Below are 24,706 nucleotides of genomic sequence, written 5' to 3'. Positions count from 1 at the left end.
ACTCAATAAATATTTGGTGAATGAATGACCATTCAGAAGCTGTCTCTGCACTCGAATGGCAGGCACTTTGTATTGGTTGTAGAAAAGCATTAGAGTCACACACCCAGGCTTGCATCCTGGCACTGTCGTTTACTGTGACTCTAGGTCCCATTGTTTAGCCCCTCTCTGGATCTCAGCTTCCTTCCTAGTAAAACTGAGGAATACTTTCTGTTTGCAAGAGACTTTGTATTAGTTATACAACCTCCTGTAATGTTTGTTTGGCACACAGCAGATATTCAATAAATGTTAGTTGGTTATGGTAGCCAGTGGTGACCTCTCATTGGTTATGTGGGTAGTTTGTTCGTGGTGATATACAAGAGAAAGCTGCTTGCCTGCATTTGGAAAACATTGATGATGATGTGAGAATCAAGCCATTGAATCATGAAGTGATTTTTCTCCCCTTACTTCTTTTCTACATAGCTTGTGTTTAGCTTCAATGAAAAGCTTTTTGGCTTACTGGTAAAAGACATTGAAGCCATGGATCCTAGCATCCTGAAGGGAGAGCCTGCGACAGGTAAAAGACAAAAGGTATGTTTTATTTTTAATAATCTTTGTGATGTGCATTATGCAAGTTAATATAATTTTCCTAGCCATTCTCTCCCTCAGTGATTTCTTTTATATTATGCGCTCTTTCTTTTAAGATAGTAGGGGAAAAAATTGCTTTTCTAGCCAGCATATTTATTAAAATATAGTGTAAAATATACTTATTTGCAGATCTAATAGTAACTTGAAATTTGTATATATACTTGTAATTCTGGTTGAATGCAAGTGATATTTATTGTAAATAAATAATAAGACAGGTGTTATCAAAAATATATGTGTTGAAATAAAATAGGAATAATAGAAGGTAGTTATGACAGAAATAAATGTAACTTAGCTGATAGTTTGGAAGATTTACTTTGCTCAGAGAGACCTCATTTCCCCTTTGTTTTCTGCCTTGCTTTGAGAAGTCCAGAAGTCTGCTATTAGACTAACTACTAATTACTGTCTTTCTATACAGATTGAAGTAGGACTGGTTGTTGGAAACAGTCAAGTTGCATTTGAAAAAGCAGAAAATTCATCACTCAATCTTATTGGTAAGATTTACAGTTTTTAGAAGATTCTGAGTAAAGTGGGACTATTTCTGTTATAATACGTGACTCAACTACAGTGATTTTTAAGCAGGGAAGGAGAATAGGGATACCTCCTTTGAGAAGGCTTATCACAAAATCATGGAGTGTCATATCTGTCACATGTGATGATGTAGAAAAGAATTTAAAACCTTCACTAGGTCAGTGTTGTCCAATAGAAATATAATGTGAGCCATGTATGTCATTTTTAATTTCCTAGTAACTACATTAAAAATAAGGGAAAAGATACAGATAAAATTAATTTTTAAACTTTTAATATTGAGGTAAGTTCAGGCTTACAGAGGTTCCATAAAAAATAGTTCAGAAAGTTCCTGTATACCCTTCACCAGCTTCCTCTGATGTTAGATCTTTTTATTTTATTTTATTTTATTTTATTTTGGCTGCATTGGGTCTTCGTTGCTGTGCGCAGGCTTTCTCTAGTTGCGGCGAGTGGGGGCTACTCTTCGTTGCAGTGAGCGGGCTTCTCATTGTGGTGGCTTCTCTCATTGTGGAACGTGAGCTCTAGGCGCATGGGCTTCAGTAGTTGCAGCACGTGGGCTCAGTACTTGTGGTTCACGGACTCTAGAGTGCAGGCTCAGTAGTTGTGGCACACGGGCTTAGTTGCTCTGGGACATGTGGGATCTTCCCGGACCAGGGATCAAACCCGTGTCCCCTACATTGGCAGGCGGATTCTCAACCACTGTGCCACCAGGGAAGCCCCTGATGTTAGATCTTAAATAACCATAGTACAGCTACCAAAACTAAATTAACGTGGTTCATTGCTACTAACTAAACTACAGACTTTGTTTGGATTTCACCAGTTTTTTCATTATGTCCTTTTTCTGTTCCAGGATCTAACTCGGGATTCCACATTGCGTTTAGTGGGTTAGTTTCCATAGTCTTCTCCAGTCTCTGACAGTTCCTCAGTCTTTCATTGTCTTTCACGACCTTGAGAGCTGGTCACTTATTTTGTAGGATGTCCCTCAGCTGGTTGTGTGTTAAATGTGGTACTAGCATCACATCCATTACTGATTGAGTTAAATGATGAATGTACAGGTAAAGAGCATCTTTCCAACAGATTCATAGTTCAGTCCTACTCTTGTACGTTAGCCCTACTTTTATTATATTAAAATAATGAAGATCTCTAAAAATAGTAACTCACCAGAATAATGATGCTGTTAATTATATAGTAATTCTTACTTTTGGTTGACTTAACTGTTATGTCTAACCCAGTACAAGGTAGATGATTTTCAGTGGTTGCACACCATTATATCCAAAGTCATTTAACTTCGAATATGTGGCCTTTCTCTTGATCCATAAATTATCATTTCTCCCTTATTGTTTTTTCTTAATTATAAAATAAAATATTTAGCTCATGAAATGTGGATACTCAAAAATAACACACTAAAATTTTTAAAGTTGATTATATTTTCATACTGTTTTATAATCTGTTCTTTTTTGCTTAACATATTTCAAGCATCTTAATAAATACACTTCTACAATATAATTTTTAATGACTATACATATTGTTTCATGGATGTAGGATATATCATAATCTCCTATTATTGATCCAATACATTTCTGGAGTGATTTCTTTGTATATCATATTCTGTACACATTTCGTTAAGGTATATTATCCCAAGAGAGTCGCATGACTTTCGTACAATGTGGATATTTCTAAGTAATTCATGCAAAGGTGTAATTGATAGTTTTTTTTCCATTGGAAAGTAAAATTGTGTAGTGATTTAACATGCAGTAAATTTGACCACAAGAGGGCAGTAGAGTGTAAGAAAAATATTTTTGATAGCTTCATAAAGGAAATGTTTAAGTCCACAAAACTAACCATATGAATAGCATCTAGGGTAAACTTTTTGTAATGTGACATTTTATCCCCTAATTAAAAAAAAACTATAATATTTCTTTTTTTTGTTTATAGTGGAATGTACTAAGGCACTTTTATTCTTTGTGTTTGAGATAGTTAATGTGGTTCTCTTGAGTTACTTTAGGGGGCACTATGACATTTAAGTTAGATAATTTTCATTTGCGAAAGAATTTGAAAACATGAATTTTGAAATCATGAAAGACTTTAGGATGATTTTAGACTTTTGTGTGCAAATGAAGAAAAAGCAAAAATAAGGCATCAAACTTAGTGCATCTTTTCAGACTGAGGGGTTATATTCCCAATTATATACTTAGTCTAGATAAATATATGTATCCTAAAATCTTGCTCTAGGAGCCTTGAGGGACTGCTAGATTTCCTTTGCATTTCTGGCAACTAGTGTTTTCTTCATCAGACATGCATATGGTTGATTTCTTCTAATCAACCAAGTTAGTTAACTTGGTTAGGATTAGAGGTTAATAAGACCAGACTCCACGGATTGACTACAGCGTGAGTTTAGCTAGTCATTTTGAAAGTGTTTTACTGACCCTAAATGGGGACCAGACAAAGTAGTGAATATAGCAAAACTCATCCTTCTTAGAAATCAGCTAAGAGCATGTTGTTCATCTTTGTATAAGGGTAGCTTTTCTTTATTCACTGAGGATACCCAGGGAGTTCTATCTTTTTACATTTAGTGATGAAGTTCTTGTCTCACATTTGATTATCTTTGTTTGACATAGGCAAAGCTAAAACCAAGGAAAATCGCCAGTCTATTATCAATCCTGACTGGAACTTTGAAAAAAATGGGAATAGGAGGTCTGGACAAGGAATTCTCAGATATTTTTCGACGAGCGTTTGCTTCCCGGGTATTTCCTCCAGAGATTGTGGAGCAGATGGGTGAGTTTAAAAAGGAAATTTTGATAAAATCTTGTATTGTTTTTTTAAAAAATGGATGTGATAGTCTCTTTTCAGTAATGTTTTGAAATTATTTTTCAGACCCGACAAAGTATTTTTAACTTAAAAAAAAAAGTTAAAAAAAAAAAACTTTGAAGTATTAGGATTTTTTAAATTACATTTTAATTTTATGGGGAAATCATAGAAATATTTGTGGTTGCTTGATTTTATGTATTCAAGTATGTTTTTCTATAGGACATATTTATAAATTTCATTTTATTTATATATTTATGAATTTTTTAATAGGTCATATTTAGAGATTTCATCTGACTGTAAAGATTCACTAGAAGTCAGATTTACCCTGCTGAATAGTCATTACCGATTAGACTATGGGCATTGTTCTAATATTAGCTGTTGTTTCTTCTTATTGTACTGTTGTATTACCCAGTTGGTGCATCTTCATACCTAGTAAATGGATACTTGACATGTTTTAAATTTGTGCAAAAGGACAGATGCAGGATAGACATTGGAATTTCCATGTTGCATACAAAGAAATGCACTAGTCATTTATCACTTTTTTCTTGAAGGTTTATTTAATTTATCTGTGTGTGTGAAATGGCTTTATTTGCCCTGGTGGAAATGCTGTCATGACTGTTTTCATATCCATATCATAGGTTGGATTGGAATGTGAGCAACAGAATATCTGAGAAAGGAATTTATAACATAACAGCTTCTGGAAGACTATTAGTATTAAAAACAGTATCCAAAAAAACTGAAGGAATACAAATATATTACTCCCTTCACCTCCATCATTCTTTATCTTTAAATTGCTACTGGGAGATAAAAGTACATTCATCATGGTGGGGATAAGAACTGCTTTCCAGGCACTAAGTGCTTGGTTCTATCAACCTCCTATTGTTGGTAGCTTTTCTGCCTGGTTGCTCACTCTGATAAATTACAGGCACAGCACACACCTGTTCACTGGCTAAAGGTCGAGTTTGGATTTGGATTAAGAGAAAATGACAGAGACCCTCATCACCTGAGTTTTATACACCTTGAAATGGCAATAGCATACTTTTTTATCTGAAAGATACAAAGGCCAAGTCCATAAAAAACAATTTTAATTTGGAAAATAGTTAAAAATATGGTAGTTCACTATCTTGGTAATGTGTATTTTGAGGCACAATAAATCCATAAAACTTTTAAATAAAGACATGGAAATATTGTTTTAAGTACACTTGGGGTATAAGCAGAGATTAAAGGGTGATTCCAAATGTTCTAAGTTATTCTTGTGGAATATTTTTACTAGTTTTCAAGCCTGAGCCCCATATAGAAATAGTCTAATGATTGTTTCTTTGAGCATGTATACTCTTCAGCCAACAAGTAGAAAAATTACTGCTTCTATAAGTTATATCTTTTAATTATAGTATAAGTATTTTCTCACGGTTTAGAAACTTTTGAGGATTCAGTTATTCAGATACTAGTTTTCTGTTTGTGCATTATCCAAACCCTGCTCATTAGGGCCTCTGTCTGAGATTGAGGAGATAACACGTAAAGGAGTAAACTCATTTCAGTCAATTTGTGACTCTGCCAGCTGTTGAAGAGTTTGAAATTAAATCAAAACAGGTTTGGGGGCTTCCCTGGTGGCGCATGGTTGAAAGTCCGCCTGCCGATGCAGGGGACACGGGTTTGTGCCCCAGTCTGGGAAGATCCCACATGCCGCAGAGTGACCGGGCCTGTGAGCCATGGTCGCTGAGCCTGCACATCCGGAGCCTGTGCTCCGCGATGGGAGAGGCCACAACAGTGAGAGGCCCACGTACTGCAACAACAAAAAAAACAGATTTGGGATTTCTGAGTGACTTCAATCTGTTTTTGCAGTCCATATTGAACTTAGTTGATTATATAGTATGCTTTTTGTTGTTGTTAATGTGCTTTTTGACCAAGGACCTTGAATTTCAGTTTTGTTGGTGAGTACTACTACCCAGAACCTTTTTTTTTAAATAAATCTTTTATTTAATTGCGACATTAACCATTAACTTATTTTAGGCAAACAGAGAATTACTATATTTTATTTATTTATTTATTTATAGCTGCATTGGGTCTTCGTTGCTGTGCTTGGGCTTTCTCTAGTTGCAGTGCGTGGGCTTCTTATTGCATTGACTTCTCTTATTGTGGAGCACAGGCTCCAGCTGCACGGGCTTCAGTAGTTGTGGCACATGGGCTCCGTAGTTGTGGCTCACGGGCTCTAGAGCGCAGGCTCAGTAGTTGTGGCACATGGGCTCAGCTGCTCTGTGGCATGTGGGATCTTCCCAGGCCAGGGCTCGAACCCGTGTCCCCTGCACTGGCAGGCAGACTCCCAACCACTGCACCACCAGGGAAATCCCTAGAACCTTTTTTATGGATTTACTTTTCTAATACTTTTATACTGACTTAGTTAGGCATAAATGAGTTCTTTTTTTCTTTTTTTAATGTAGTAAATTTTTTTGCTTTATGGCATTTTGCTATGCAGAAGCTTGTGTTATCAATTTGATTTAAAAGACATTAAGTCTAAAGGTACATTGGCTTTTGAGCTGAACTGAAAGACATTTTTTTCTTTATTCTGAATTAAGATTCTCAGTGTCCTTATGCTACTTTTTTTAATGGTAAAATGGCTGAAAAATAATTCTCTTGCTGTGCACGTATCATTCCTTATTTTCCAATAGAATGTTCTTTTTTCATTTGAATTTTGGGGGAATTACATAATAGAATATTTCATTGCCTTCTAAGTGCAGTGTGATTTTAAAGTTCTCATTGGGCTTTGATAAAGGTATATAAAAGAACAGATTACTACATTTAATTTAAAATGACATTACAGGGACTTCCCTGGTGGCGCAGTGGTTAAGAATCCGCCTGCCAATGCAGGGGACACGGGTTCGATCCCTGGTCTGGGAAGATCCCACATGCCACGGAGCAACTAAGCCCGTGCGCCGCAACTACTGAATCCCGTACACCTAGAGCCCGTGCTCCGCAGCAAGAGAAGCCACCGCAGTGAGAAGCCCGCGCACCGCAACGAAGAGTAGCCCCCACTCGCTGCAAATAGAGAAAGCCTGCGCGCAGCAACGAAGATCCAACACAGCCAAAAATAAATTAATTAATTAAAAATAAATAAATAAATAAAATGACATTACATGTGTCCTTTTTTATATATATCCTGTGTTCTTTTACCCTGCCGGGTGGAAACAAAATTGGCTAATTTGTTTCCTCATTCTCTCTGTTAACTAAATCGTCAACCTATATGGTTGTGAGATCTCACTGGACACTGGATATGATTGATTAAATCAATTCAAGTGGAACAAAAATAGGGATTAGAAAGGAATAATTAACATAGGTTATGGGACTATTTTATTTTGCTTAAGCCGAGAACATTTTTACTTTTGGCTTGAGACCAAATCATTGTTTTTACCATGGAGTCTAGAGTTATGTCTGCTTTGTAAACAGGAATCTTAACTAAATGAATCTTTTTGCCTATATATCAAAGTTTCAAATTCACAAAGTGATAAATTTAGAATTATCTTCTGTCATTGTGTTTATGAGACTGAGAATTGTAAGTAATATAGTTCTTTCCTTTTGCTTGAAAAACTTCACGTTGCTTTTGAAAACTGCAAATATACCTTAGGTAATACAGAATGTTGCCAGTGAGATACAGAGAGACTAAAGGACTAACCAGAGGCACACATTTATGCAGAAAATATAGGGATCAGATGAGGTAATACACATGAAATAAGTGTCCTAGAGTTTTCTAAAATGTTAGTTTCTCTCTTGAAATGCATTCAAGTACTTCCTGTTTTTGTTGTAACATTTTTATAGAATTAAAGTCAAGGAAGGCCTTAAAAGGGAAAAGAAGAAGTCACATACAGCCAGCCCTATAGAGAATGGAAGAAAGGTCATATGTAGAAGTATGAAAAGGGATTACTTTGGGGGGATATCAGTTTAGACTTTTGTTGTTCTTGTTTTAATCAGTGTAAGTATTTAATCAGTGTAACTAACTTTTTCTTTGTCTGGAGCAGTTGGACTCACCCAAACCCACATGGGGCAGCTCTTCCTTGAAAGCACATGAAAGCATTAGCAAGGAAAACTAGACCTAAACCTTGCACTTAGCAGATACCCTCAGTAATTTAGAATATCCTCTAATGCCTACAATGATAGCCGTTAAGTTAGGAAAGACCTTAAATCCTTTGTGGGATAATATAGAAGTACCTTTTGGGTCCCAGGATAGAAATGTGGGCATCAAAAACCAGCATCTGGAAGTATGGGTGAATAAACTCAGCAGTCCTTGGGTGTACCCAGGTGTCGATGGCATATGCATGTACTCCTCTTCAGACATTCACCACGCTTATTCCCTTGTGTGCAGTTTTGTGCATAGTGCTCTGGATAAATAATTGATTACCTCAGTTCTCATTGTAGCTCTTTTGTTGGAAAAGATAGTTTCCATAGAGAAACTTCATTTTTTGGCATCCCTGGCAAGTTACCTCTAAACTATAAATGTCAGAGCAAAACAACAGTAACAATTTTTTTTCAAAGAACAGTGAAATAATTGTTAAAGAATTAAAGAATTGTAATATAATTTTAGGACTAGGTTCACATGTATCCAAGGAAAGGGGCTTTGGCAGAAGTTATCTGTATTAGAGCTGAAAGGAAAAGAGTGTAGAGACTTAAAGGCCTCAAGCCTTGTCCTGTCTTTGGGTGGACCTGTACCTTGTAGATATTGCAGGCTGCCCAGTGGGGAGGAAAGCCACTGGTTAGAGTTTTGTATGCCCTTTCTTTGAAACTGACACTGTTCTTTTTGGTCCCCCTTTTTGTGCCTCCCTCTCTAAGCCCATTTTCAATCTGTATTTTTAAGGTTTCTTTTGAAATTCTAGAGGAAAGCAACTCATTTCTGGTATCACAAGTGAAACTGCAGTTACTCTGTGAGTAGAGCTGCGGAGAAGATAAGGAGCCTTTCAGTCACATGCAGACATCTTTCACATGCTAAGAACAGTGCAAATAAAATACAGTGGAAGAAAGGGCACTACGGTTTTGTACATGCCATATTTGGGAGAGAGGGAGTTCTTGCTAAGATTAACATAAACACTGACACTCTTAAAATGCATTTTCACACCCCCAACTCATGAGGAGAGATTGCAATTTACATGGTGGTTAAGACATCTTACCGAACTCCAGGGCTCTGTAAAAGGAACCCTAAGGCTAAAGAGCTTATCTGAAATTTGAAAAAAAAAAAAAATGAAGCTTCCTGACATTCATTTTTTTTCCTTGTATTAGTCATAACTTGCTTTTCAGCTATATTTTAGGTTTTGAATGCCAACCTGACATCTGTTCAAGTCTGCCTGTAATTTATTAAGAAAGGAAAAGAAAGCAATTGCTCACTAGTCAGAGATGCAAAACTTACCCTTTCTGCTTTTCCACAGAGTACTTATAGATGATACTTGAATATGAAGAATGTAATAATTTACTAATTCTAACTCAGGTTGGGGAATTTATCTTTTTTTTTTTTTTTTAATTAGAAGAAGAAAATGGCCTTATGATCATGGGATTTCCAGAATCTCTAGAGCAGGATATAGAAATAAAGCAGACAACCTAAAAATACTATGGGTGCCTTTTAATAAGCTGAAAAATTTAACCTTGAATTAATTTTTCCATTGGTTTTAATTTTTCAGGTTAAATTTACTTACATTTGAATAGAAATAATGTAGTTGTGCTTATATCTCAGAGTCAAATTATATGTAAATTCAGCTGGCATTTTTTATTTATAAACAGACTTTTAGAGTGATTTCTTTCTTTTGGGGAGGCAGAGCTGTCTATAGAATCACCAATGGATTAGATTTGCTGGCAACTACAGTTGAGTTACTTATAAATCAATAATCGGGTCACTATGAAGTTGAAGTCTAAGTTTTTACCTAAATGTCCACCAGTAAGGAAATGATTAAACTATGCTGCATCCTCCCATCCTCATTATGAAAGAGTGAAGCGAATCTTAAAATGGCATAGCTCTAAATGTACAGATATGTTTTAGTAATTTAAAAAATCTGAAGCAAATGCATTACAGAAGTCCATATGGACTCACATTAAATTGAAAAAATTGTTTACTTCTGTGAAAGGGAACTTAGGATGGAAATAGAGGGAGATTTTTGTTCTTTCACTCTGTGTACCCCTTCTCTGAATGTTTAACTGGGATATTATATTTCTACTTGTGTAATTAAAAAACAAACAAAAAGGTACTATCACAGGCTGTTTCTGTCTTGTGGGGCTCCCCTGACAGCACAGCAAAGGAGCAGGGGGACGGATATGACCCACTCCTTTCATGAGGTTTCAGTGGAGAAGAGGGTGAGGCCTGGATCCCGAGGGCTTTAATTGCAGCTCCTTACAGAGCATAGGCAGACGTGCCTGTCCTTTTCTACTAAAAGATAAAAACAATTTCTTGATGTGTAACAAACTACCTCCTCCAATTACTTTTTGCATTATAGAATGGGTACAGGTAGTTTGTATTCCCTTCAAACCCTGAGAACATTTGCATCTGAGTGCTTAAGCAGCTGCGAAAACATTAGAGAGGAGAGAGTGGGAGAAGGGAAGGAGGGAGAGCAGAGTTTCTGACGTGTGAGGAACTGTGCTTGAATTTGTTCAGTCTTAAAAACCTTTCCACTGAGGAACCTAACTCATGTGACTCCTAAAGTGAAATGGTTGGTGTTTTTTTCCATTTTATCCCCATATTTAGGTGGTGATGATGATGTTAGCTAATACCTATATAGGGCCAGCACCCTTCTAAATGCTTTACATATATTAACTTACTTAATCCTCACAACAACCTTATGAGGTAGATACTATATTGTCCCCATTTTATGGAGAAGGAAACTGAGTGTCAGAAAGGTTGAGTAATTGGTCCAAGACATATAGCTAGTAAGTGGTGGAGTCACATTTGAACTCAGGCAGTCTGGCCTCAGAGTCCATGCCGTTAACTCTTTTTTTTTTTTTCTATTTATTTATTTGGCTGCGCCGGGTCTTAGTTGCGGCATGTGGGATCTGCATTTCGGCATGAGGGATCTTTAGATGCGGCATGTGGGATCTAGTTCCCTGACCGGGGGTCAAACCTGGGCCCTCTACGTTGGGAGCCCAGAGTCTTAGCCACTGGACCACCAGGAAAGTCCCATGCTGTTAACTCTTATATTGTTCTTTTCTCATGAAAGCTCATAACATAAAACCGTTAAAATGGGCTTTCTCAGCCCCACTTCTTGGGGACCTCTGAGGTGGTCTTTGAGGGAACTGGAGCCAAGGGTTTTGCAACTGTGACACCACTGACATTTTGAGCCGGATAATTGTCATGGGGTGCTGGCTGTCCTTTGCATTGTAGGATGTTTAGCAGCATCACTGGCCTCTACCCACTATATGCCAAGTAACACTCCCCATCTCACCCCTAGTGGTGACAACCAGAAGTATCTCCAGACATTGTCAAACATCCCCTGGGGGCAAAATCACCCTTGGTTGAGAACTGATCTACTACAGTCCCCTGACTCCTTCTCTTTACAGATGCAGAAACTGTGGCCCAAGGTCACTAAGCAAGTCACAGGCAGAACTAGGACTAGAACTTGGTTCTCCTGGTCCAGGAACCAGGAGAAAAAGAGGAAAAGAAAATGACTCACTAAGTTTGTACAACTAGTAATTGGCAGAACTGGGTTTGGAAATCAGGATGTCTGGTTCCAGGGTCTATATTCTGAACTGCCTCTCCGGATATTGAAGAGATCTAAGAATCAAGTAGTCAATAAAGCCTTGAATTTTATGTCAGAGAATATCCTATGATGAGTACATATGTTCCATGTTTGCCTTTCTTCCTGAATTAATTCTCAAGGAAATTTACAAAGCTTTCCATGTATGTAAAGGTTGTGAGAACTTAGACAAAATAGGTTTGGGGGTGAAAAGGAAGGGAGGAATTATTAAAACACTGAAGATCTATAGGTATGGCCTCACCCCCTACCATTTCCTATATGCACTTATAAATGACAGCCTTCGAACTCAGAAATTATCCAGTACTTTAGTGATCTGGTAGAATTCTACATATTGAGTATATATAGAGATAGTTAATAACTACAGAAATCTGACCTTTGCATTTAGATATCAGACAACTGTTTAAACTTCTCTGGCCTCTCTTCCTTTGCTAAAGAGTTAAACTACCTCCTCCTTCTTCCTCTTTGTCCTCCTCCTTTACATCTCCTTCTCCTCCTCTTCTTTTTCCCCCTCCTGCTTCTCCCCCTTCCCCCCAACCCCTCCTTCTTCCCTTTTTTCTTTTTAAGAGTAGAGGTATTTTATAAAATCTCAGATTTCTGTCAAGGCAGTGAGGGTATTGACTGAAAGCATAAAGATCTCTTTATCTGTTTGGGTTTTAAAATTTGAGTGGACAAACTGTCTCAATTAGGATTCCTTTTTTTTTTTTGCGGTACGTGGGCCTCTCACTATTGTGGCCTCTCCCGTTGTGGAGCCTGCAGGCTCTGTGGCCATGGCTCACGGGCGCAGCCGCTCCGCGGCATATGGGATCTTCCCGGACTGGGGCACGAACCCGTGTCCCCTGCATCGGCAGGTGGACTCTCAACCACTGCGCCACCAGGGAAGCCCCAGGATTCCTTTTTTTTTAAAAAAAATTTATTTATTTTTTATACAGCAGGTTCTTATTAGTTACCTATTTTATACACATCACTGTATACATGTCAATCCCAATCTCCCAATTCATCCCACCACCACCACCCCAGCCCCTGCTTTCCCCCTTGGTGTCCATATGTTTCTTCTCAACATCTGTGTCTCTATTTCTGCCCTGCAAACCAGTTCACCTGGACCATTTTTCTAGGTTACAGATATACACGTTAATATACAATATGTGTTTTTCTCTTTCTGACTTACTTTACTCTGTATGACAGTCTCTAGATCCATCCACATCTCTACACATGACCCAATTTCGTTCCTTTTTATGGCTGAGTAATAGTCCATCGTATATATGTACCACTTCTTTTTTATCCATTCGTCTGTCGATGGGCATTTAGGTTGCTTCCATGACCTGGCTATTGTAAATAGTGCTGTAAGGAAAATTGGGGTGCATGTGTCTTTTTGAATTATGGTTTTCTCTGGGTATATGCCCAGTAGTGGGATTGCTGGGTCATATAGTAATTCTATTTTTCGTTTTTTAAGGAACCTCCATACTACTCTCCACAGTGGCTGTATCAATTTACATTCCCACCAGCAGTGCAAGAGGGTTCCCTTTTCTCCACACCCTCTCCAGCATTTGTTTGTAGATTTTCTGATTATGCCCATTCTAACTGGTGTGAGGTGATACCTCATTGTACTTTTGATTTGAATTTCTCTAATATTCAGTGATGTTGAGCAGCTTTTCATGTGCTTCTTGGCCATCTGTATGTCTTCTTTGGAGAAATGTCTATTTAGGTCTTCTGCCCATTTTTGGATTGGGTTGTTTGTTTTTTTAATGTTGAGCTGCATGAGCTGTTTATATATTTTGGAGATTAATCCTTTGTCCGTTGATTCATTTGCAAATATTTTCTCCCATTCTGAGTGTTGTCTTTTCGTCTTGTTTGTAGTTTCCTTTGCTGTGCAAAAGCTTTTAAGTTTCATTAGGTCCCATTTGTTTATTTTTGTTTTTATTTCCATTACTCTAGGAGGTGGATCAAAAAAGATCTTGCTGTGATTTATGTCAAAGAGCGTTCTTCCTATGTTTTCCTCTAAGAGTTTTATAGTGTCCGGTCTTACATTTAGGTATCTAATCCATTTTGAGTTTATTTTTGTGTATGGTGTTAAGGAGTGTTCTAATTTCATTCTTTTACATGTAACTGTCCAGTTTTCCCAGCACCACTTATTGAAGAGACTGTCTTTTCTCCATTGTTTATCCTTGCCTTCTCTGTCATAGATTAGTTGACCATAGGTGCGTGGGTTTATCTCTGGGCTTTCTATCCTGTTCCATTGATCTATATTTCTGTTTTTGTGCCAGTACCATATTGTCTTGATTACTGTAGCTATGTAGTATAGTCTGAAGTCGGGGAGTCTGATTCCTCCAGCTCCGTTTTTTTCCCTCAAGACTGCTTTGGCTGTTTGGGGTCTTTTGTGTCTCCATACAAATTTTAAGATTTTCTGTTTTAGTTCTGTAAAAAATGCCACTGGTAATTTTATAGCAATTGCATTGAATCTGTAGATTGCTTTGGGTAGTATAGTCATTTTCACAATATTGATTCTTCCAGTCCAAGAACATGGTATATCTCTCCATCTGTTTGTGTCATAGGTATTTTATTCTTTTTGTTGCAGTGGTGACTGGGATTGTTTCCTTAATTTCTCTTTCTGACCTTTTTTTTTTTTTTCTTTCTGACCTTTTGTTGTTAGTGTATGGGAATGCAAGAGATTTCTGTGCATTAATTTTGTATCCTGTAACTTTACCAAATTCATTGATTAGCTCTAGTAGTTTTCTGATAGCATCTTTAGGATTCTCTATGTATAGTATCATGTCATGTGCACACAGTGACAGTTTTACTTCTTCTTTTCCAATTTGTATTCCTTTTATTTCTTTTTCTTCTCTGATTGCCGTCGCTAGGACTTCCTAAACTATGTTGAATAATAGTGGCGATAGTGGACATCCTTGTCTTGTTCCGAATCTTAGAGGAAATGCATTCAGTTTTTCACCATTGAGAATGAAGTTTGCTGTGGGTTTGTCATATATGGCCTTTATTATGTTGATGTAGGTTCCCTCTATGCCCACTTTCTGGAGAGTGTCAAAAGCTTTTTCTGCATCTATTGAGATGATCATATGGTTTTTATCCTTGAATTTGTTAATATGGTGTATCACATTGATTGGTTTGTGTATATTGAAGATTCCTTGCATCCCTGGGATAAATCCCACTTGATCATGGTGTGTGATCCTTTTAATGTGTTGTTGGATTCTGTTTGCTAGTATTTTGTTGAGGATTTTAGCATCTATATTCATCAGTGATATTGGCCTGTAATTTTCTTTTTTTGTAGTATCTTTGTCTGTTTTTGGTATCAGGGTGATGGTGGTCTTATAGAATGAGTTTGGGAGTGTTCCTTCCTCTGCAATTTTTTGGAAGAGTTTGAGAAGGATGGGTGTTAGGTCTTCTCTAAATGTTTGATAGAATTCACCTATGAAACCATCTGGTCCTGGACTTTTGTTTGTTGGCGGATTTTTAATCACACTTTCAATTTCATTACTTGTAATTGGTCTGTTCATATTTTCTTTGTCTTCCTGGTTCAGTCTTGGAAGGTTATACCTTTCTAAGAACTTGTCCATTCTTCCAGGTTGTTCATTTTATTGGCATAGAATTCTTGTTGTATTCTCTTATGATGCTTTGTATTTCTGCAGTGTCTGTTCTAATTTCTCCTTTTTCATTTCTAATTTTATTGATTTGAGTCCTCTCCCTCTTTTTCTTGATGAGTCTGGCTAATGGTTTATCAATTTTGTTTATCTTCTCAGAGAACCAGCTTTTAGTTTTATTGATCTTTGCTATTGTTTTCTTTGTTTCTGTTTCATTTCTTTCTGCTCTGATCTTTATGATTTCTTTCGTTCTGCTAACTTTGGGTTTTGTTTGTTCTTCTTTCTCTAGTTCCTTTAGGTATCTGGTTCCTTTAGGTGTAAGGTTAGATTGTTTATTTGAGAGTTTTCTTGTTTCTTGAGGTAGGCTTGTATTGCTGTAAACTTCCCTCTTAGAACTGCTTTTAGTGCATACCATAGGTTTTGGATTGTCGTATTTTCGTTGTAATTTGTCTTTAGGTATTTTTTGATTTCCTCTTTGATTTCTTCAGTGATCTCTTGGTTGTTTAGTAATGTATTGTTTAGCCTCCATGTGTTTGTGTTTTTTTCATTCTTTTACCCTGTAATTGATTTCTAATCTTATAGAGTTGAGATGCCTGATATGATTTCAGTTTTCTTAAATTTACCGAGGCTTGATTTGTGACCCAAGATGTGATCTGTCCTGGAGAATGTTCCATGTGCACTTGAGAAGAAGGTGTATTCCGCCACTTTTGGGTGGAATGTGCTATAAAAGTCAATTAAATCTATCTGCTCTGTTGTGTCATTTAAAGCTTGTGTTTCCTTATTAATTTTGTTTGGATGATCTGTCCATTGGTATAAGTGAGATGTTAAAGTCCCCCACTGTTATTGTGTTACTGTTGATTTCCTCTTTTTTAGCTGTTAGCAGTTGCCTTATGTATTGAGGTGTTCCTATTTTGGGTGCATAAATATTTATAATTGTTATATCTTCTTCTTGGATTGATCCCTTGATCATTATTTAGTGTCCTTCCTTGTCTCTTGTAACATTCTTTATTTTAAAGTCTATTTTATCTTATATGAATATTGCTACTCCAGCTTTCTTTTGATTTCCATTTTCATGGAATATGTTTTTCTGTCCCCTCACTTTCAGTCTGCCTGTGTCCATAGGTCTGACGTGGGTCTTTTGTAGACAGCATATATATGGGTCTTGTTTTTGTATCATTCAGCCAGTCTCTGTCTTTTGGTTGGAGCATTTAATCCATTTACATTTAAGGTAACTATTGATATGTATGTTCCTATTACCATTTTCTTAATTGTTTTGCACTTGTTATTGTAGGTCTTTTCTTTCTCTTCTGTTCCCTGTCTAGAGAAGTTCCTTTAGCATTTATTGTAAAGCTGGTTTGGTGGTGCTGGATTCTCTTAGCTTTTGCTGGTCTGTAAAGGTTTTAGTTTCTCCATTGAATCTGAATGAGATCCTTGCTGGGTAGAGTAATCTTGGTTGTAGGTTTGTCCCTTTCATCACTTTAAATATGTCCTGCCACTCCCTTCTGGCTTGCAGAGTTTCTGCTGAAAGATTAGCTGTTAACCTTATGGGGATTCCCTTGTATGTCATTGTTGCTTTTCCCTTGCTGCTTTTAATATTTTTTCTTTGTATTTAATTTTTGATAGTTTGATTAATATGTGTTGGCGTGTTTCTCCTTGGATTTATCCTGTATGGAACTCTCTGTGCTTCCTGGACTTGATTGACTATTTCCTTTCCTGTATTAGGGAAGTTTTCAACTATAATCTCTTCAAATTTTTTCTCAGTCCCTTTCTTTTTCTCTTTTTCTTCTGGGACCCCTATAATTTGAATGTTGGTGAGTTTAATGTTGTCCCAGAGGTCTCTGAGACTGTCCTCAATTCTTATCGTTCTTTTATCTTTATTCTGCTCTGTGGTAGTTATTTCCACTATTTTATCTTCCAGGTCACTTATCTGTTCTTCTGCCTCAGTTATTCTGCTATTGATTCTTTCTAGAGAACTTATAATTTCATTTATTGTGTTGTTCATCATTGTTTGCTCTTTAGTTCTTCTAGGTCCTTGTTAAACGTTTCTTGTATTTTCTCCATTCTGTTTCCAAGATTTTGGATCATCTTTACTATCATTACCCTGAATTCTTTTTCAGGTAGACTGCCTATTTCCTCTTCATTTCTTTGGTGTAGTGGGTTTTTACGTTGCTCCTTTATCTGCTGTGAATTTCTCTGTCTTCTCATTTTGCTTAACGTACTGTGTTTGGGGTCTCCTTTTCACAGGCTGCAGGTTCGTAGTTCCTGTTGTTTTTGGTGTCTGCCCAGAGTGGGTAAGGTTGGTTCAGTGGGTTGTGTAGGCTTCCTGGTGGAGGGGACTGATGCCTGTGTTCTGGTAGATGAGGCTGGATCTTGTCTTTCTGGTGGGCAGGACTGCGTCTGGTGGTGTATTTTGGGGTGTCTGTGAACTTATGATTTTAGGCAGCCTCTCTGCTAATAGGTGGGGTTGTGTTCCTGTCCTGCTAATGGTTTGGCATGGGGTGTCCAGCACTGGAGCTTGCTGGTCGTTGAGTGGAGCTGGGTCTTAGAGTTGAAATGGAGATCTCTGGGAGAGCTCTTGCTGATTGATATTACATGGGGCTGGGAGGTCTCTGGTGGTCCAATGTCCTGAACTCAGCTCTCCCACCTCAGAGGCTCAGGCCTGACACCCGGCCAGAGCACCAAGACCCTGTCAGCCACACGGTTTTCCCTCTTGGTACTGGACTCTGTGGACCACCACCCCATCCTCATCACGGAGGGATGCTTTCAAGTAGGTAGATGCGGAAGGAATGCGTGACACACTGGTGGAGAGGTGGGAGGCTGGCCAGCCCAATGGGCTCCAACAATGGGTGAAACTATGCCAGTGAAACACACTGCAAGTTCTCGGGTGTATAGCTCTGTTCTTAATGTCTTCTAATTATTCATTTGCATTACACTTGTAAAGCAGAGTTTCTCAACCTTGACATTTTTGACATTTTAGGCTGGATAATTCTTTGTTGGAGGGGGTATATCCTGTTCATTATAGGATGTTTAGCAGCATCTCTGGGCTCTATTCACTCAATGCCAGTAGTTCCCTCCTTTCTCCTGTGTGACAATCAAAAATGTCTCCCCTGAATTGCAGAATTGCCCTGCATTGAAGGCAGAACTGTAATGTTTTTTTATCCATGTATTATCAACACTGGGGCTGTTTGGAATGTGGTTTACAGATCACTGCTGGACCATGAACTGTTGTTACCAGTCCACGATAAGATAAATATCAAAATTGAAAACAAGAATTTAGAAACTTTTTTTAGGAATTTAACATTACCACAACGTTTTTTATTGCATTTTACAATATTGGTCTGCAATGGATTGAAAACTTCAAAGAAAAAGAAAAACAACAGGACCTTAGCATAGGTAGTTTGAGAAGTACTACCCTACATAAATATTTGCTAAATGAATGAAATTTGTGAGCAATTATAATGGGAAATCATTGGGGAATTTTCAGCAGTGGCATAAAGCAATTAAAGTTAATATTTTAAATAATTAATATGGTTATTCTATGTGAAAAGCATTGCTCTAGAGAGGAAGTGAAAGATGGAATAGTGGGAGACCAGTAGACCATAATTGTCCAGTTGTATGGTACTTAGAACCTGGATTAGGACGGTGACAGTGGGAATGGAAAGGGAAGAAAAGATGTGAAAACAGTTACAAAGATGAAATTGGCAGAGTTTGGTCATTATTTCCTGTGGTGACAGAATTGGAGGTGAGACTCATGTCTCAGTGAGGAAATGTTAGAAATAAAATCAGGAGGACCTCATTTCGGGGGAGTGGAGAATAATCATTGCACATATTTTCATCACCACAAAAAGAAGCTGGAAGCTGAATTGAGGATAGAAGGAAGAATTGCTGATATTTACTTTTACTGAAGGGGAGCTTCAGTCAGTCTACACACATTTAAGAAACACACTGTGGAACACTCTTTCTTGAAATAATCTCATTACTTGATTTTTCTCCCTCCAAGGATTTCTGATCTTCCTTTGACCTCTCTGGGTGTCCCTTCTCAGTCTCTTTTGTGTCCTTTACAGTGGAGTTCCTCAGGAGTCTGTCTTAGAGCTACTCTTTTCCTCACTCTGTAATTGTTCTCCCCCAAATTGATCACATCCATTTCCGCAGGTTAAATTAGTGTCTTTATGCCATTAACTCTCAAATATGCATATTCCATCACAGTCTTAACTTAGAGCTCTTAGCAGCATAACCTCTTGGCTATCTCATGATCATACAGTAAATTCACAGTCAAACTCACTCAACTGCCCCCTCCATCCTCCCTAAACATACTTCTGTTTTCTAGCTCAGGCAATGCTCTAGCTGAGAATCTGGGTACCCTCTTTAACTCGTCTCTTTCCCTCACCTCCCATTTCCTGTCAGTGCTGCAGTCTTCTCAGAATCTCAAATCTGTCCAGTTCTTTCCATCTCCCCCGCCACTGCCTTCCTTCAGGCCACCATTATCTCTTGCCTGAATTGCTCCTTAAGCCTTCAGCCTTGCCCTTCCCTAATCCATTCTCCACACTGTAACTGGAGCGATTTTTATAAAAAGGCAAGTCTGATCCTGTCACTCCACTGGTTAAAACTCTTTAGTAGTTCTCCTTAACTCTATCCATGGCTTACAAGCCCTATGTGGTCTGCCCCCTGCCAGACTTTCCCACCCTTTCTTTCAGCCTCTGCCCCTCTCCCATGCTCTGGGTTCCAGCCAACCTGTGCTATTTTCAGTTCATCTAATTTGCCATGCTACTGTTTCTTACCTCTATATCCGAGGGTACTTTTTCACCATCTTTTTATCCAACTTCTGTTTATCCTTTAGGCCTCAGCTTTGATCTCACTTTTTTCAGAATGCTTTGACTTTAGTGTCCTCCTAGGTGTTCCAGTAATTCCATGTGTTCTTTTATGCATTATTACCTTGTAGCATAACTGCTTATTACATATATTCCAGCCCCCTGCATGCCCCTACCCCCCACAAGCATAATATAAATTCAGTAAGGAAGAGACCTTGTTTATTTGGTTACTAGTGTATGTTCTGCTCCTGTGCTGGTGCCTGGCTCATAGTATAAATTTTCAGGAAAAGAATAAACGCCGAGAACTTGATTAATCTCAGTTGTGGAACACTTTAGTTGGTTAGACCCAAGTCCTGCCCTCAAGATGCTTACAGTGTATTTGGGACTAACACTATATTTGCACATCCCAGAGCGGTATTTTTTTTTAAGATTTATTTTTTAAGATTTTTTAAGATTTATTTTTGGCTGCGATGGGTCTTATTTGCTGCACATGGGATCTTCGTTGAGGCATACAGGATCGTTCACTGCGGCGCGCGGGCTTCTCTCTAGTTGTGGCGTGTGGGTTTTCTCTCTCTAGTTGTGTTGTGCAGGCTCCAGAGTGCATGGGCTCTGTAATTTGCCACACACGGGCTCCCTAGTTGAGGACCGTGAACTCAGTAATTGTGTTGCGTGGGCTTAGTTGCCCTGCGGCACGTGGGATCTTAGTTACCCGACCAGGGATCGAACCCGCATCCCCTGCATTGTAAGGTGGATTCTTTACCACTGGACCACCAGGGAAGTCCCGCAGAGCAAGGTTGTGTAAAGTATAAGGCACATTGTGAACCAAATTAACAAAGTAGGCAATATGAGGAAGCAGCAGATGCACTGCTGATGCACTTTACTCAAGGAGTAAAGACTTGAGCCATGTCTTTAAAAAGTTACTAAATCTACATTGATCCTCTGAGATTCCTTCTTAATCTAGGAAAGACCTCTTTTATTGGCCCCAGATGGAACTAGACTACAGAAATAAGAAGGGGGAAAGTATTTTGCTTAGGCATTTATACACATATGTATTTTTGATTGTCTGTACTCATGTATAGGTTATTTTTCTGTTTAGATAGGATCATACTAGTCATTTTTCTGTAACTTTTTTCTCTACTTAATAGTGTGTCATGAGCTTTTTTCCAAGAAAGAACAGGTAGATAACTTTTTTTTTAAAGATAAATAGTATTAGCAAAATTGTATCCAGATAAGCCCTGTACTGGTAAATTAGCATCTCTTCCTCAGCAGTAAGAAGGCTCTTGGGTATGCCAAAACAAGGCTCGCTTTGAGTCTACCATTATTGCACTTATCACTTGTATGGTCCTGGGCCTCTTAATATTTAAGGGCCCTGGGTCCTAGACTCTCTGAGTCTTGGTACCCTCACCTGCAAAATTATTTACTTTGTATGTTTATTGTCAATATAGCATTAATGTGTATAAATTTTCTAACATAGTGTTCACAGTGAGCAAGGTACTATGTAGATGGTGGTTGGTATGACTATATTGCCAAAAAGTAATTTTATGAAAAACAAAAATGTTTAATCTATTCCCTTTAATCAAATCCTTATCTTAAACTTTTGTTGCTGTTCAAAATAGTTTACGCCTTAGATTATCCTCATATGCTATTTTGTAATTACCCATTTTGAACAGTGTTTGTTGATAAGGTAGTCAAGGGAACACCTAGAAATATGTTTTCTTTGTTTGTGAACTCATACTTTGGCTGATTTATATTTACTTTTTATCACATTCCATCAGAGGAGAGCTGATAAATGCTCTATCACTTCCTTCTATAAATCTCATCAGTTTCTTCTTGTATGTGGTATACTGACTTAGAAAAACAACAACCATCTTGATAGACACTATAGAGAATAGGTTGTTGTAGGAAGGGAAGTGGAAGAAAGAATTAACAATAATGTTAGCAAAAAACTGCCCAGAACATAACCCTTCATTTAGGCAACCAACTGTAGCTGTGAAAGCTTAGAAAAAGGGAGATAGGAAGACCCCCTTTATTGTGTTACAAATTCTCTGTAGTCTGATCTTTATCTGGCTACAGAAGGCTGACCATATGTCATACTAAATGATATAGAACTCAGCCATTCAAAATTCATATTTGTCTTATATGTAGTAATGGCTCCAGGTGAGACACTGTGTGTAACATAAAGATGATAGTTTATTGCCACAGTCAAAAGATTGAATCCTTTTCTCCATTTTGCCTAAAAATGAATTTTTAAAAAATCAAATGGGTTGAACCTGTAGTTGGGTAATTCTGTTCTTAGCACTAAGAATTTGAAGGAAAAGATCATTTAGAAGGATAGACAAACAGAATGAAAGGCATTATTTACATTTATTATGTTAATTATCCAGTCCTTTCTCAGTTTTTGTCCCTCTTGTTATTAGACTCTTTGCTTTCTGCTCTCAATCGCCACTGTCGAGGTATGAAATTTTCTAAAAAGGATTGTCACCCATTTTACATTCTTTGATACTCCTCTCTATGAGATAATCAAAAGCAAATAGTATATCTGTATATACATTAGATTTAAATTCATTAAGGTAACTATATATTTGGATCAGAATTTCACCATGTTAGAGCAGCAGACCATAGAAATTTTCTAGTCTGACATTTTCCAAATTTACTTAAACTTACTTAACAAACATACGGACATAAAGATATTACTATTAATGTTTCAAGGAACGCCAGTTTGAGAAAAGCTTATTTAAAAGCTTATTTCATAGATGAGGATTTTGGGGCCCCAGGAAGGTAAACAATTTATTTAAGCTAGAGTCACAGTAGGGGCTAGGATGCAGGTTGCCTTACTCCCAGTCTGGTGCTCTTTAGGCTTCTTGATTCAGCATTTTAAATGAGTTGATTTACTATTAGGTTTCTTATTCTAGATTTCACAACTTGGATGTGAAGCCACACTACCCATTCTCTAGAATAAGCTTCACTATTTTCCGGAGGCTTACTTCCTTTTATCCAAGCATTTAGTGGTAATTTTTAGATCACCTTTACTGTATGTAATGTATGACTGTATCTCCAGATGCTTTCACCATCTCCCATTAGAATTCTTACTGAAGTGAATTCTTGAAATGTTCAAAACTTTGTTACATTTATTAAACATTTTTTTCCCCATCCCACAAATAGTTCTGTCTTCCCAGTTACCTTTATTTTCTAGGTCCTTGGAGTCATGTTTTCTTCCCTTTTTCCTTTGCTTTGCATGCTTTTTTTTTTTAAACTTTTTATTTTTATTTTTTCTACACATTTTTACTACAGTTTTAAAGGTTATTTCCTGTTTACAGTTATTACAAAATATTGGCTATATTCCCCATGTCGTATAATACATCTTTGAGCCTATCTTATACCCAATAGTTTGTACCTCCCACTCCTCTGCCCCTGTATTACTCCTCCCCTCCCTCTCCACTGGTAACCACTAGTTTGTTCTCTATATCTGTGAGTCTGCTTCTTTTTTGTTATATTCACTAGTTGTATTTTTTAGATTCCACATGTAAGTGATATCATACAGTATTTGCCTTTCTCAGTCTGACTGATTTCACTTAGCATGATGCCCTGCAAATCCATCCATGTTGCTGCAAATGGCAAAACTTCGTTGTTTTTTATGGCTGAGTAGTATTCCATTGTGTATGTATGTGTGTGCATACACACACACACACACACACACACCATCTTCTTTATCCATTCATCTGTTGATGGACACTTAGGTTGCTTCCATATCTTGGCAGTTGTAAATAATGCTGCTAAGAATGTTGGGGTGCATTTATCTTTTTAAATTAGTGTTTTCATTTTTTTTGGATATATACCCAGGAGTGGAGTTGCTGGGTCATATGGTAGTTCTATTTTTAGTTTTTTGAGAAACCACCGTACTGTTTTCCACAGTAGCTGCACCAATTTACATTCCCACCAACAGTGTACAAGGGTTCCCTTTTCTTCACATCCTCACCAACATGTTATTTGTGTTCTTTTTGATGATAGCCATTCTGACAGGTGTGAGGTGATACCTCTTTGTGGTTCTGATTTGCATTTCCCTGATGATTAGCTATGTTGAGCATCTTTTCATGTGCCTGTTGGCCATCTGCATTTCCTCTTTGGAAAAATGTCTATTCAGTTCTTCTGCCCATTTTTCAGTTGGCTTGTCTTTTTTTTTTTTGATGTTGAGTTGTATGAACTGTTTGTTTATGTTGGATATTAATCCCTTATCAGTCATATCATTTTTGCTTTGTATGCATGTTTTAATTGACTTTTTTTTTTAGAACAGTTTTAGGCTCACAGGAAAATAGAGGGGAAAGGACAGAGATTTCCTGTTCCCACACATGCACAGCCTCCCCCATTATCACCATCCTCCACCAAAGTGGTACCTTTGTTACAACTGATGAACCTACTTTGACATGTCATAATCACACACAGGTCCACAGTTTACCTTACAGTTTACTCTTGGTGTTGTACATTCTCTGAGTCTGAACAAATATATAATGATGTGTATCCATCATTATGGTATCATACAGAGTATTTTCACTGCCCTAAACATACTCTGTGCCACGCCCACCCATCCCTGGCAACCACTGATCTTTTTACTGTTTCCATAGTTTTGTCTTTTCCA

General features: G+C 37.7%; 1 protein-coding gene across 1 annotated transcript in view; it reads left to right on the top strand.

The window, feature by feature from the left end:
• NSF (N-ethylmaleimide sensitive factor, vesicle fusing ATPase) overlaps positions 1-24,706 on the top strand; it is a 159,093-nt gene that overhangs the window by 48,200 nt on the left and 86,187 nt on the right. Inside the window, 4 exon segments of the mRNA XM_032615290.1 lie at positions 460-567; positions 1,040-1,115; positions 3,768-3,826; positions 3,828-3,924. Coding sequence (XP_032471181.1) covers positions 460-567; positions 1,040-1,115; positions 3,768-3,826; positions 3,828-3,924 — 340 coding nt within the window.

The sequence above is a fragment of the Phocoena sinus genome, chromosome 20, assembly GCF_008692025.1.
Source record: "Phocoena sinus isolate mPhoSin1 chromosome 20, mPhoSin1.pri, whole genome shotgun sequence".
Lineage (NCBI taxonomy): Eukaryota > Metazoa > Chordata > Mammalia > Artiodactyla > Phocoenidae > Phocoena > Phocoena sinus.
The sequence above is the reverse complement of the archived record's forward strand: the minus strand, read 5'-3'. Positions and strand labels throughout refer to the sequence as shown.